At 40.9% G+C, this 15967-nt stretch overlaps 1 protein-coding gene across 2 annotated transcripts in view; it reads right to left on the minus strand.

Moving 5' to 3' along the window:
• Positions 1 to 13306, minus strand: part of Nuf2 (NUF2 component of NDC80 kinetochore complex) — a 33791-nt gene extending 20485 nt beyond the window's left edge. Inside the window, exons 1-6 of one of the 2 annotated variants that reach the window (XM_021165454.1) lie at positions 11056 to 11117; positions 10565 to 10640; positions 7099 to 7236; positions 5757 to 5831; positions 4721 to 4797; positions 4296 to 4357 (exon numbers count right to left, since the gene is read on the minus strand). In XM_021165454.1, coding sequence (XP_021021113.1) covers positions 4296 to 4357; positions 4721 to 4797; positions 5757 to 5831; positions 7099 to 7221 — 337 coding nt within the window. In that variant the 5' untranslated portion in view covers positions 7222 to 7236; positions 10565 to 10640; positions 11056 to 11117. Of the gene's footprint in view, positions 1 to 4295; positions 4358 to 4720; positions 4798 to 5756; positions 5832 to 7098; positions 7237 to 10564; positions 10641 to 11055; positions 11118 to 13168 lie in introns of those variants that run through there. The other variant, XM_021165446.2, reaches the window with a different exon arrangement.
• Positions 13307 to 15967: the final 2661 nt, after the last annotated feature.

Below are 15967 nucleotides of genomic sequence, written 5' to 3' on the forward strand. Positions count from 1 at the left end.
AGGGGGAGTCTGACAGCCCACTGTGAGCAGAGGCCAGCAGGGGGAGTCTGACAGCCCACTGTGAGCAGAGGCCAGCAGGGGGAGTCTGACAGCCCCCTGTGAGCAGAGGCCAGCAGGGGGAGTCTGGCAGCCCACTGTGAGCAGAGGCCAGCAGGGGGAGTCTGACAGCCCACTGTGAGCAGAGGCAGATCAGAAGCATCCCAAGTCTGTGATGAAATCCCACAAAAAGGAGGAACAACTATTTTTTATCTGACAGGAGAGTAATGTCTCAGTCTTACAAAAGCTATAAACAGTGTGGAAAACAAACAACCACAAAATTTCCCAGAAGCCCACAGTTCACTCAAGTAGCTAAGAAGTCATAATAAAATTTAAAAGCAAAGACAAGAAAATAAAACAGGCACACTAAATGGAATAAAGACAAAGAATAAGAGTGGGTTTCTTTTCAGGAATAAGGGAGCCAGAATATAATGCAGCAATAAATTTCCCCTTCTTGTATCAAGGGTTTGTATTACTGCTCTTCCTTGTAGATACTGTTTTCAACAATGTTAGCACACCTTACAGGCACTAGAAAGCTGTTAACCTAGACTGCCATACTTAAGAAAATGAGATGTTTAACACTAAATGTGACGCAGGCATGGCAGGACACACTGGGAATCCAGCACTCAAGGTACTGAAGCCGGAGGATTTCAATTTCTAGGCGAGCCTGGGATACACAGTGAGACCCTGACTATAAGAATAGCCAGAGAGATGGCTCAGAAGCTAAGAGCACTTGCTGCTCTTGCAGACGACCTGAGTTAGGTTCCCAGCACCCACATGGTACTCCCAACCTCAGGTAACTCCAGCTCCAGGGTTCCAACAACTTCTCCTAGCCTCCATGGGCACTATGCATACACATGGTATACAGAACACACAAAGGCACACTCCCATACCGACACACACACAGTAAGTAAACCTTTTTTCAAAGCTGTTTAAAAAAAAAAATCCAGTAGTCAAAATACGACAAGATGAAGAAAGTAGAAATAGATAAATATTGTAAGAAAGAAACAAAAAGATTAAAGGTAAATTTAAGCATATCAATAACATTTAACACAACTGAGCTAAGCACTCCAGTTAAAAGGCAGTGAGTGAGGATGAAAGTAATAAATTCACAAAAGATTTTAAGATCTCCATTACTCATTCAATACAGCAACCGAAAGAAAATCTGAAGGAACGCTCCTAACCAACTGGTCCAAACGTGCGGTGTGCCCTACCCAGTGACAACGTGCAAACACATGCTGTGCAAGAGAACACGTGTGAACGCACACTGGGCCCAACAAGCAGAGCAGCAGGCTACGAGGCTGTGTCCTCTGCAGTATGGCATGCAGATCTACTCCAGAGAGGAGGAGAGCATCAGAAACCACAGAGGAAGTGACAGAGGGGCAACTCAACAAAGAAGCAAGCAGCACAGCACAGGCTCCAGCTCCCCAGCTCCCACATCGGGATACAGAGCCTGCCTGGATGCACAGCAACAGATGAACGAGTGCCATCTGCCCGATTTCAAGTCTCATCGTAAGGCAGGATGAATGGATGGTGTAAAGACAAACACTGAGATGAGTGTTCTGGGAAACTGGATATGCAGACGGAACAAGGCAGAGCCTAGCGAATAGCAAGCCCAGAAACACATCCAATTCATGTAGGACATACATCTTTATTTTTCAGAAGTTTTCCATTCATAGCAAAATCTGAGTAAGGATTTGGTAGTTCCCAGTATCCCACCTCTCAGACCCCCTCTCCCAGCATCTGTGTGAGTGGCACTGTTGTTAGGAATAAGGTGTAGAGAAAATGTGCACGAACACATCATTATCTCTCTGCATGTACACACACATGCTCGCTGCTGCTGTACTGTCTGTGGGATGTGCCAACTGCAGAATGGCAGGCACATACCACCACTGCAGTAACACAGAGGTGGTGTTGTGTTCTAGTTAATTGTTCCTCCTCCGTGAAGGCTCACAATTACTGATGTTTTCCCTCTCTTATACATCACACGATTTCAGAGCCTTTTTAGATTGGCCCCCTTTCCATTACAATGTGCCCTTGTGCTTTCTCATGGATTGATAGCTCATTTCCATTTAGCACTACCTACCATTCCACTGCCGGGATGTAGTCTGTATACTGATGCACTGAAAGCCATGATGGTTTCTGAGACTTAGAAACTATGCTACATACATCGCTGTGTGTGTCTGTCTTTATGTGAACAGTTGGAGCCCCTTTGGGTAGATACAAAGGAGCCCAACTCCAGGATCATCCGGTAGGAACAGGTTTCATTTTGCTAGAAACTGCCAAAGTGGCTGCATCACACTGTCATGCCTTTGTGTTTGTGTCTACTGGAGTACATCAACTCACCTTTTTATACAAAGTGTCACAGTAAGTTCATGGGGAAAGGGTGACATCTCAACAGGTAGTACCACTCCCATGAAAAGGGGAAAATATGAACAGTGACTCATACTGCACACAATACTAAAACATTAAACAATCAAAACAAGACAATATCCCCCAAGCACTCGGACACAAATCTCAGCCACGTAGATCAAGCGAAGTCTTAGTAAGACATACAATTTTTAAAGAAAATCAATCAAAATATTCAAAACTGAAAGATATTTTGCTCTTTAAAGATAAGTATAAAATTGAAAAGGCAAACAACAAACTAGAAGAAAATACCTGCATAATCAGCTGGTCATTTATTTAAAAAATATCTATCTAAAGTTTCAATAAACAAATAGACAAGGTGCTGGAAAGATGGCTCAGTGGTCAGAGCACTGGTCCTCCAGAGGGTCATGTTTGATTTCCAGCCCCCACAGGGCAGCTCACAACCACCTGTAATTCCAGTTCCAAGGGATCTGATACTCTTTTTTGAACTCTATGGGAAATGCACATACACAGTACACAGATAAACATACAGGCAAAATATCAACACATAGACTGTTTTAAGTTAAAAAACAAAAAACATTAAAAAACAGAGAGATGAAAAGAACTTTACCAAAAAAGATATATCATAGTAAATAAATATATGAACACATGCTCAGTTTTATTAGTCATCACGGAACTATAAACTAAAGCCACTACATACCCTGCAGAACGGTGAAAATTAAAAACAATACTCAAACCAAGGTGGACCCGGCACCATGGAAACTACTATCTACTGTGGATAGGGACACAGTCACTTTGGAAAAGAGTTTGGTAACTTCTTAACAAGCTAGGCATGCACTTATCACACCAACTAGAATGTCTACTGCCCAGTATGTATACAGAGAAATGAAACTACATCCACATAGACCACAACTGAACATTCACAGCTGCTTTGCCAGTGATGGCCACACAGCAGAAACGATTCAAACGCCTATGCTGAGTCAGCTGTGCCGCACACTTACATAAGAATACTGCAAAAGAAAAAGAAACACGGGACTAAGACATTTAGTTAGTAAGAATGAATTGGGAAAAAAAAACAAAGAATAAATTTCAGAAGTACTGTTTTAAGAAGCCAGACAGAAAAGATTGTACTATATGACTTTATAAAGTTAAATCTGATGAGAAGCTAAAGTGATAAAAGATACATCAATGTTGTCACAGAGTGGTGGCCACAGGGGACTGACCGAAAAGGGACATAGGAAACTTCTGTGATTCATGGAAATGTTATGTATAATTACAACAGTGGAATACCAATGGTTCAAAATAAGGTTTTCATGGTAAAGAGTAATGGCTAATTTGTTAATTTTGAACAGTTTCACTCATGAGTCAACATCACACTTGCACATCATTTGCATCTAGACTCCCAATTTTTAAAAAATAGCCTTACGACTGTATTGTCTTCATAACAACACAGGCTTGCAACGGCCCACCTTGCCCTTTCTCTTCTTATCGCTGCCCACATCTTTTAATAGCATTCTCTTAGACCTACAGCTGGGCTCAGCACGCTTACGCCTCAGCTCAACCTTCTCTGTCGTTTTAGCCTTCTGTGGAAAATAGCTCAGTCTGCCCACCGTAAGCACTGTGCTTCTCTTCAGAACCCCACCTTCCCCAGGCAGAGAGGAAATAGCCGTCCTCCTTATAATGCATCCCTTTGTGGGGCTGGTGCTTGCCACATTTCCTAGATAAAGTCCATCGAGGCTTAGGAGCATCCATCACAGCTCATAGGGCAATCTCAACACAGAGAGAGAGAACAATCTCTCAACATTTTAGAGGCATTTAATATCATTTTCTTTAATAGTTATAGGCAGAAAAGGGAAAAGGGCAAATTAAAGTATTGGAAATGTACTTACTTGGATTAAGAATGTCGACAATCTCAAAGTCATTCACCCGGCAAATGGGCATAAAGGAATCCCTTAAAAGATGCAGAAAAGACCCATGAATTCAAACATCTTAATTTCAAACATATTTTTAAAGATACTTCTCAGTGTTCTAGGGCCAAGTGAGGTCAAATCCTACTACAGTGCAGTCCTGCAGTGCTCTATCTGCTTCTATAGTGCATTTAGCATTTGTGCAAGGCCTCCTTCCTGCATGTTACACCATATTCATGCAGTATCAAGGCAGTCAGTTCCTACTCAGCAGTACACACTTCCGGTGATACTAAGACTCTTCAAGGTCATAAAGCTAACAACTCCAAACTTACGGCATCTTAAAACATCACGTCAGAGCACTATGTGAAGTGTCAGTATGGAAGATGAAAGAAGTCACCCTTACTCACATGTAAAAGAACAAACTTCTGACTGGTAAGAAGCCCTCCATTAAATGTGGATATGTGACTTCTATGTTCATCGGCATCTGAATGAGATAAATCATGAAATCTAAGTCACAGATCAGTCAGACAAAGTAAGAAACACCTTGAGCTATAAGAAAACTTAACCATAGAATATAATCACACAGTATTAATTCATTACCATGAAATCTGGAAACAACATGACTCGCAGTGCACAGCTAGAGTCAGCAGTAATATATGTCTGGTTCCAGATGAGCACTTAATGAATGAAGATTTGTAAATGAATGGAAATAACATCAGGCCTAATGCTGAACTTTGTTGTTCTTTTAACCTTTACGACCTGCTTCAGAGGGACAAGGGATACCTCATTTTGTAAAGAAACTAAACCCTTGCAAAGAGCCACAGTAAACAGAGGGCAAACTCTTGGATCTTTAAGAACATCTAATCACAAGCCAATAGTGGTAGCAGGCATCCACAGGAAGATCACGAGTTCAAGGACCCCATTGGCTAACAAAACAAAACATAAAAAAAAAGAACAAAAGAATCCCAATGGTACCCTACAGATGGCACACCTTCATGGATCCTCAGACAATGATTTAATAATTTCAACACACACATACTCGACCAAGAAAAACAGTATTCCTTACTAGAACTATCTGGTTTGCCACATTTCAATTAATTTAATCTTACTGTCTATCCTCCATTTTAATCTTAGAGACCACCCTACAAAAAATTTTCTTTTCTGACGTCTTGGCAGGTGTTTAGTAAAATCTCTGAAACAGACCTACAGATCTGCAATCACACTGTATAGAATCAGTAATTTCCAAGAGTTGTTTGGTCTTTCATTATAGTTTCTATCTTACTAAGGATTCTCATGTATGTTACTCTTTGCCTAAAAGTCCTCTGTATGTGAGATCTATTTTACATTTGTTGGAATTAAAGTCAAGCAACTCTTAACCTTGCGGGTAGCGTGCCCTGTGTGCAGAACTGCCCGAACAACACGAGCAAAACCCAGTTAACTCACCATGTAGAAGTGCTCCAGCCGGACTCCATACACTAACTGTAAGGCTTTCATGTAAATCATGTACAAGACGTCAGACTACAACAGAAGAACAAATGTCAAGGTCATATGCAGAGAGCTCTCATTACCCTTGTCACCATCCAATGCTACAGTCAATGAGTGCAATAAAAATCACCCAGCTGCCCTCAAAATACTTTATAATTTCTCCAAATGTCAAGGCACCTTGTGGTACATATCAGTGTGTAGTGAATAGCCACGGGAACTGGTTACTTCTGAATGAGAATTAGTCTATCCAAATCCAACCCAATCAATCCAACCACCCCAGGCAGGGAGACAGGTGAGGCTTCCAGAACACTGTCAGGAGCATGGAAATGCTGGAACCCTCGGGACTTTATCTTTATTTTCTAAAGAAAGATCACAGGGACTACCCTGATGCTGCTATGGCTGGAAGAGCATCTCAGATTTCACATTAGTTGCAACACTTGGAATACTGACTATAAAATTAATGGAGAAATAACTTGATTTAAAAACCTTATCTTCTAAGTCAATAGATCCCAAATGCTGGCCCGAGAAGTTGTCTAATCTGAACTCAACTTTATTGGGTGGCCACAAAGGCCTGAGATACACTGCTTCGTGGCACTGTCCCCTAGCGCTGTATGGTTCACCTCACAGGTCTCACATTTACTCTCAGGCCATTCCTGCTATTGTAAAGAACTGAAGCACTCTGAGATAAACAAGCTTGCATTCTGTATTATAAAAGAAGTCTTCCTATTTTATAACTTCAAGGCCAACATAGGAAAGTGGAGGGAGATTTTGGGATTTTGCTATGACACATAAATAGCTCATTTTTGCATTTAATAACCAAACATATAAAGAATAACACCTGTCAAAATAAGTCAATTCCCACCTGGGGCAAAATGTAAGAAAATTAATCTGCATGCTTCCAAAGAAGACTGTTTGTAAGCATGCATGTGTTGTGTGGGAGACCATTTGGAATAAATCCTGTCAAGCTCCCCAATAAATGATACCCTCATACCACCACTCCAGTAATAATAAAAAATTTAATATACTGTAATATATCTATGGTTTAAAGCCTCTTTTTTTCTTTAAGGAAAACAACCATATTAAAGACCTGAGCTCCCAGTGGGAATGAATGTACACGGTGCCCCACATATAAACTTAATGTTATTTTAAAAGTAGACCAGGCGAGAGATTTTTTCTTAGATTAAAAGTGACTGGCCTACGACAAATCTGAGGGCAATGCCTCTCTTCCCACACTGCAGACCCTGGAGCTTCCTGTGCTCTTCAGCATCAGTGACTACATGCAAAGACAAGCACATTTTACCTTCGGATTTGGAACAAAATCGCTCTTCGAGAGGTTTTTGCCATCTGCTCCTGTTAATAATTTATTGCGAATATGAACCACAAGCTCAGCTACATTGTATCTGGGGAATGACAAAGTTTCCATTATGGGAGTCTCCTCCTAGTTTGAAAAAAGAAAAAAATAAAGATAAGAAACATACACAATTAATAGTTCTTATTATCTGGAAACTCATACTTAAGAGAAAAAAATGAGCAAGCTCTGTTTGTACCGTTCATAGTAGTGTTATCATTAAATATCTGAGCAAGGTAAAAAATCTGAAGCTAAGCACGGAAATGCCACCAGTGATCCCAACTCTCAGGATGTGGGAAGAGGAGGGTCAGAAACTCAAGGCAAATTTTATAATTGTATGTAAAATTCTAGGCCAGCTTGGGCTACATAACACTGTCCTCAAACCCAACATTTAAAAAACAACAACAACAACAACAACAAAAAGAATTTTATTCATACACACATACAAACACACAATGAAATAAAGATGGTCTCTTATACTAAAATAGCTTTTATAGCAAAGTAACAGTCATTTTCTGTTCATTATCCTCATGTATTCTTCCATAAGGGATAGAGGCTTTGAGCTGACATACAATAGGAAAATTATGTTGTTCTCTTTGTATACAAGAGCCAGGGCATTTAATATTCTTAGCGAAGAACTATTTTCTCAAAGTGCAAGATGGGCAGTATCAACAGCAGAAGCTAGATACAAGCAATACTAACACAAGGTAGAAAATAAAATTGGATTTTATTTGATTGCACTGCTATTATCAACACACAGTGTTCATATTAGATGACTAATATACACATCATATTGGATGACTAACAATTTAAGATGCTAGCAGGAGAGAGAGCGGGAGGAAAAAGGAGAGGAAGTGGGGGAGAGGGATGCCTTGATTTAAAGCAGAAATCCCTTTCAGCAGAGCAAAAACTTAAAACACATAAAACAGTAAAAGGCCCTTTGGCCTCATGTGTGCAGATAACAGATTATTCCTACCGGTGTCCTCTTAAAATAATACCTGTCATAATTCTACCTCCCTCATATATCCCAGGACACAACTCGAAATGTTTGGAGATATTTTTAGTTGTTAGGACAAAAATCCAATGGCTAGAGGCCAGGCATTCTGCCAAATTCCCTGGAACATTCAGTGTCTCTCTCACTGCAGTGCTGTCTGTCTGAAAGGTCAGTGTGAGCAGAGACCCAGCAGGGACACACTCAGTTCTGCAAACAAACTGAAAGGGCTTGTGGCTTACAAGTTCTGAATCTACTTCAGGCTCTCACCATGTCTTAGAACAGGTATGCCTAAACAGACGCTCCAGCAGAGTGCTTGCCTAGCCTCCCAATAAATGGAAACTGCCACCTTCAACATGGCGGTCAGGTGGCATCCTGACTCTGCTTGAGACCTTCAAAACACCACAGATCCAGGAACCCTCGGCCATTTCTTAACACTTAGAAGACTCTTCCTGCGCCACTGAGAAACGCTGCTGCACCGCACTGCTGATGCTGTTTCTCATCCCAGCAACTGCACAGAAGGCATCAGATCCCTGCTTACAGGGCACTGCTTTCAAAAGCAATGTGAAGAAAGCAGTGATGTCCCTTCTAAGCTTCTCCACTACATACAAGTGACCATTCCTTTATGACACTAGTTTTGGAGGCCTTGCCATTTATGAGAGAGATGACTGTACCTTTTCATATTCATGCCAACCAAAATCAGTATAACTTGTACCTAAAGTGAGAGTGCTTTCTGGCATGCATCAAGGAGGCAATAGTTATGTAGTCACCACGAGGTCTAACACTACCTCTAGGCCAATTCTGTCAGCACCCACAGGCTGAGGCTTTACCCCTCATCCTGCTCGCCTGACAGGATGCTCACGGGCTACTTTACTTATCCTTCTGACAGCCTGACTACTGCACTCTACAGTTCCTGCCATGCCCTCCTTAGATTTGATTCATCTGCTAGAGCAGCTCGGCCATAAGGAAATATCTACTCATTTACTACAGAAGGTACTGTGAGGGATGAACACCAGATGAAGAGACGAGGGCCAAGTATGAAGGAGGGACTTGCGGCCTATAGGACCACAAGGTGTCTAGCTAGCCCAGAGTTCCTCAATCAGCCCTTTAGGGGTTTTCTTAAAAACAAGTTTTATCATGTAGGTATGACTGATTTAATCAATGCCAACAGCTTCCAGGATCAGAGATCAGGGACCAAATGTCCAAGCCCATAGGACTGACTGACTGTCTCAGTCCTCTAGTAAGCTCTTCCTCCCCTAACGCACCAAGCAACAGCTAAGCATCAACACACAAAAGTGCATTTATCACTGTGAGGAGTCCAAGGATTTCTGGATGTGTATGCCAAGAACTGGACAATGACAAAATGTATATTTCACAACCTGAAACTGTCCTACTTACGTTATTACTCCTGAAATATTATTTTTGTCAACATCTTCCTTTGTATTAGTCTATGTCTGTGTGTATGCAGGTACATGTGGAGACCAAAGGCAGCCTCCAATTGTTTCTCAGGTGCCAACCATTCATCTTTCTGTCTGCCTTTCTTTTTTTCTTTCTCTTTCTTTCTTTCTTTCTTTCTTTTTCTTTCTTCCTTCCTTCCTTCCTTCCTTCCTTCCTTTCTTTCTGGCATCTATTAATCATCCATTTACTTATTTGTTTACTTACTTATTTAAAGATATGGTCTCATGAGCCTAGAGTTATTTACTCAGAAATGGCATCTATGCCAGGTAGTGGTGGCGCACGCCTTTAATCCCAGCACTTGGGAGGCAGAGGCAGTCGGATTTCTGAGTTCAAGGCCAGCCTGGTCTACAAAGTGAGTTCCCGGACAGCCAAGGCTATACGAGAAACCCTGTGTTGAAAACAAAACAATACAAAAAAGAAGGAAAGAAAGGAAGAAAGGAACTCATTTATTTAATCGTAATCATTTAGAGGTCATCAAGTTTGCTAGGCTTACTGAGCACCCGGGGCCTGCCTGTCTCCATCTCTACAATGCTGAGACTATAAGTAAATACTATCATGTCTAGAACTAAAAAAATAAAAAATAAAAAAAGTGGGTCCTAGGGGTTGACTCAGGTCTGCCTTTCCACACCGAGCTATTTCCCCAGCTAGTCAATCTTGGTCTAGGGCAGGGTGTTAATACAGGAAGAAATGGCCTCTAGTGACTGTGGGCAATTGTAGCACTCATAATAGAAATAGTTATGATCCAGTGAAAGAAACTGCAAGAGCTTCAACATGGCCTGTGAGCCTGGATTTTCCCCACACTCTTCTTACAGAATTTGAACTTTAAACTATGATTTTTACTTTCTATTACTGAATTTCATAACTGTAAACTTTTATTTAAGAACTAGGATCACTCAAATTTAGATGAAGATGCTTCACACATTAGCCATCCATTTCAGTGTAAATGTTGGGGAAAGCAAAATATCCTACCCTGAGTATTGTTGTTTCCTGTGTTTCAAGAAACCACAGACCTCTGTAGACGCAGGAGAGGCTCAACAAGGTCCTCCTGTCAAAAGACATTTATAGTTATTTACATTAGAAAAGAGAAAAAGCAGTCAGAAGTTTCTCTATGCGATAGTTTCTTCTCTACATAGGAGAGATCTCAGCCTGAAAAAAAAGACAATTTCTAGCTGGGCGGTGATGGCACACGCCTTTAGTCCCAGCACTTGGGAGGCTGAGACAGGTGGATTTCTGAGTTCGAGGCCAGCCTGGTCTACAGAGTGAGTTCCAGGACAGCCAGGACTACAGAGAAACCCTGTCTCGAAAACCCAAAAACCAAAACAAAAACAAAGCCATGTCTGATCCCTGCCCAGGTACAGGTCACTACAGGGGACAATGACATGAGAGACTTCATCAGCATGACAAGGCAGCCTCCGTTTACTGTGTATCCCCTCTAGCCACAACCGTAACTGTCCAGTCACCTTCTTTCCCTACAGAGTTCATGGCCCTCACTAATCTCTTTCTGGGCTCACTTGGCCAGTCCTCCTTTGGGTTCAGGCAAATATCAGATTCCAGACTTTTCTGTTCAGTATCCTGAGGTCAGTTTATTTCTTCAATTGAAACCATCAAGCTTTCAGAGGAGAAAAAATTAAATTAAGCATTCAATATTTTTCATCTGCATCTCAGTTTTTAAAATTGTTTATAAGAACATAAGGGGTTACTTGAGAAGAAAAAAAACAAGCCACACCTAGATTAGAGATAGATTAATAACAGAAAACGTGGGTATAAAATCATAATCACACAGCCCTCTCTGCTGTGATATACACTACTGTCAGGGTAATTCTTATAAAACATCAAACCCTTACAAACGTACAAAGAGATTACCTACCACACAAATCCCAACCTTTCCCACTGAAGTTGCCAAAGCCTTTAATAATCTCATGCTCTTTCTGGTCCAAGTTAATGTCTTCCAAGTCTTCTCCTAAGTGTCCAATGTTGTGTTACGCCTGCCTGAGAATTTCTGAGGATCAATTTCCCAACCTAAAGCTACCCCTACCCAGAGGCTCACAACTGCACTTGAAGTAATAATGCCCTCTTCTCAGAAGCAAATTGTGTTCATTTTAATAGTGCAATTTCAGTTCCAACTCCTGTGTGTGTGTGTGTGTGTGTGTGTGTGTGTGTGTGTTTCGAGGACAGAGAAAGAGGCCATCTAACTATAAAGGTACTATATACTTTATATACAGTAAAAAAGCTCTCTGATATGTTAGTTCAAATAGGACAATTACCTCTAGGAGCTCCCATTTCTCCATTATAAGTAACACTTCAGTGCTAAGCACAACATAACTTACATTATATACAACTGGTTTTGCAGTGCAAAATTAAGCAAGCAACTCCCAGTTCTGAGGAAGTAGATAAAACATTCCTGGAAAATACGGGGAGGGCTTTGTGTTACACCCATGTAGATCCATGTACATTCAGCTCCCTGACTTTTGGATGATGATATTTTCGCCTTTTGATAAATGGTTCTTGGTTTAATCCAGAGATGGTGGCGTAATGGAGATACATAAAAAATTGGCAAGCATTCAAACAAGTCACACTGACACCATTCTTGTGGCTCATGCCCATAAAGTCAGCACTTGAGAGATGGGAGGTGAGAGACTCCCAGGACTCATAGGAAGGGACCTTTGATGAAATGCCCGACAGTAGGGAGAGGGAACTTATAGAGCCCACCTGCAGCAGGAAGACAAGACATCAAGTGAGGGATGGGGCTGCCATCCCACTGTCACACCTCTGACCCATAATTGTTTCTCTCTGAAAGAATTACAGGGATGGAAATGGAGAAGAGCCTGAGAAAAAGAAGGTCCAGTGACAGGCCCAAAGTGGGATCCAGCTCAAGGGGCAGTCCCAAGGCCTGGCACTACTACTGAGGCTATGAAGCGCTCACAAAAAGGGATCTAGCATGACTGCCCTCCGAAAGACCCAACAAGCAGCTGAAAGAGTCAGATGCAGATATTTGCACCCAACCAATGGACAGAAGCAGCTGATCCCTGTTGTTGAATTAGGGAAGGCTGAAAGAAGCTGAGGAGAACAATTCTGTAAGGGGACTAGCAATCTCAATTAATCTGGATCCCTGAGATCTTTCAAACACTGGACCACCAAACAGACAGCATTCACCAGCAAATATGAATATGGCCCCCAACACACATACAGTAGAGGACTGCCGGGTCTGTGTTCATTCAGAGATGATACACCTAACCCTCAAGAGACTGGAGGCTCCACAGAGTTTAGAGATCAGGTGGGGTGGGGGATGGGGGCATCCATGTGGAGACAGGTTGGGGAGGGGAAGAGTTTGGGATGTGGATCAGTCGGAGGGTGGGTGGGGAGGTAAGGGGAATGGAATATGGAGTGTAAAAAAATTGAATTACAAATAAAGTTAAATAAATAAAAAAAAAAAAGACTAGTCTCAGGAATATAGGGGTTCGAGACCAACCTAGGATAGATGAGACTGTCAAATCAACACACAAGTTAGTAAACCCAGATGCCCCATCCTTGGCCTTGCACCCGGCCCTCCAGCGCCCACCCGCTCAAACTCACCTGGAGGCCCAGCAGCTCACGGAAAAACAGTTAAAAACCGAGCGACCAACCGAAAACCGCTGACCGTTGTCATTTTTCAAACCAGCCGCCTTTTTTTTGCGAGGCCAGCCCCTTTCTGCACAGTGCGCTTCCTTCGCGACGGATGCCGGGAAGGCTCAGAAACCCACGGTGGGTGGGACTTGACGAGTTGCGCTGCGAGCCAGGCTCCAGATCTGCGGAACCATTCTTCAGAGTTACAGTTTCTAGCCGGAACCGCGACTCTGCCAGATCAGGAAGCGCAGCAGGTAGTGGGAGGAGTTCCGGGATGTGTTTACCCGGTTGTCACAGACTGGAATTTTGCTTTCAGCGTCCCAGTTAGCGAGCAGGCAGACAGACGGTTTCTAAGCCCCTTCTCTTAGGCTCAGAGAGTAACAGCGAATAGAGGATGTGTTGTTCTCAAATTAATCAAAGGCGTTATAGAGAATCCAGGAGTACTAGTAACAGTCTCACTGTTTGATAAGCATTGATGGGGTCAAATTTTGACCCCACTGGATATTTGTACACATCATTTCTCCTTAAGTCAATGAAAGCTTGAGGGCGGGGACGCGAATGGATGAATAGACATTGTTAAGGACATCCAATTTAAATCTTCAGTTTACTCACTTTGAGGACTCAATATAGGATAATAAATCTAGAAGCATAAACGTACAGGAATATGATTCTTCACTTGCCAAACATGAGCAAAACCACTAGTTCATCTCATGGGTGAGCCATTTCTGTGGCTTACTGACATTACAGGTAACAAAGAATATACAGAACTCTCTATTCACGGGTGTTTTAATATCCTTTGAGTACCTTTACTACTTGATTTTTAAAAATAAATAGGTAAGATTTTAATTGTTATATTCTTGAGCCAATACATAGTTTCATATAAGTAGCTGGAACATGGCTACACTGAAAATACAGTACAATTTAACATGGAGAATTCTGGCAACGTCGCTGTATATCCGATTTATTCACTGGGTGGCGCTGCTGCATTGATTTTAACATTACTGAGAATTTCATTCCAGTAATCAAAACTATAGAGATAAACATCGGACACAATGTTCTGGATTTAAAAAATTTTTCTAAATTTATGGGCTTTAAAGTACATGTTTACAGTCCTGGCCTAAGAAGAAAAATAGCATCGAATTCAAGTAGTTGTCTGCATTTTATTTCTCTCTAAGCGTTCTTGTTAATCTGCTCGCCTCTTCAGTCGCGTTCATCTTTAGGAAAGATTTTGGAAATTGAGCTATACATTTGAAATAATTTATGCAGTATTAGTCTGCATATAAAATACCTAACATTCGCTGTTTGGGGTGAACTCTAAATAAATACAAGGAACCACAGGCCTGGCATTGTGCTTTAACCCTTTAGAATACTTTCCTCAACGTGTACATGAAGTTATTTTAATGTAGTTTATATAGACACCATTCTGAATCATCAGTCAAACATATTTAATGTGGTGAAAATATTTGCTCAGTGTTTTTATTAATTCAAATTTTATGTTCTAGTAAATTTCCAGTGCTGACCTTATGATAGCCCGTGGTGTTAACAGTATTTCAAGGGAGCTGACAAGGATTTCTCAGAAAAATTTTATACGTAATGTACTCTTCAAACCATGGTTGTGCTTGCCTCTAATGTCAGTACTACACAGGGAGAGGCAGGCAGATCTCTACGAGTTTGAGGCCAAACCTGGTCTAGATAGTATCAGCCTGATCTTCATAGTGAGTTCCAAACCAGCCAGAGTTATATATAAGGAGACTCTGGAAACAATAAAAAAGAATAAAACTTAATATATTCTATTTTTTATGAGAAAAAATATATACTTTCAATTTATTTGAATTTGTTACCATTTAAAACATATTTTGAGTAAATAGACTTACATCACATTCTTCTTTCCCTTTTGTACCCCAACTCCTCCCGGAGAGCCTCCCCCCATTCAAAACCTGCAATACCTTTCATTTTTTATCATATTCTTTAAAATTTATAAAATTTAAAAATGTTTTAAATTTTAACAATAAAAATGAGCATTATCAAAGTTGTCTGATATAAAACAACAATCAATTGAACAGTCTTATGCAGATGTTTGTCTACAGCTATACTGAAAATACAGGTGTTTTTCTCTATAAATTTTAAATAACTCCAAATATATTAAATGTATGATATTTTAAAATAATATATTGTTTTTAGTTTTTTTAATGAACATAAATAGATAAAGTCTTTGTTTTGATTTTAGTACAGCTGAAAATCTTGACTCTTACTGGGGTACACACACAAAATAAGAACAGTTTTTTGGACATTGGAGTTCATTGTAATAAGGCTGTACTTGAATGTCCCTCACATCACCAAAGAATTTTACCTCCATAGTAGCTAAGCCAAGAGTTGACAGTTCGCTGCTCCAAGTAATGAATTGTAGACACGATTTTTGGATACAGATTTCCTGCTATGGTCAAAGCTATTTGTCTTGAGTGATTATCATCATTCTCAGCCCACAGGGAACAGGTTACATTCGTTTAAGAAATGCTGTGTGTATTAAGATGGTCTATCCATGAAGTCATTCATCAACTGTTTCAATGAACAATGGTTCTGATTGGAGGGTGGCACAGACGTTAGGTGAGGGTAAGATTCTGGTTCATTGGCTGTGATGATTTTGAAAAACATTCATCTCGGAATAAGAGTAACTTATAAAGTCCTCTTCATCAAAATTGATACAATAATTATGAATACCAAGCAAAGCCTTCATTCTCACTCTGCTATTCTCTTACAAGCCACCTCCCA

The sequence above is a fragment of the Mus caroli genome, chromosome 1 (genome assembly GCF_900094665.2).
Source record: "Mus caroli chromosome 1, CAROLI_EIJ_v1.1, whole genome shotgun sequence".
NCBI classification, from domain to species: Eukaryota; Metazoa; Chordata; class Mammalia; order Rodentia; family Muridae; genus Mus; species Mus caroli.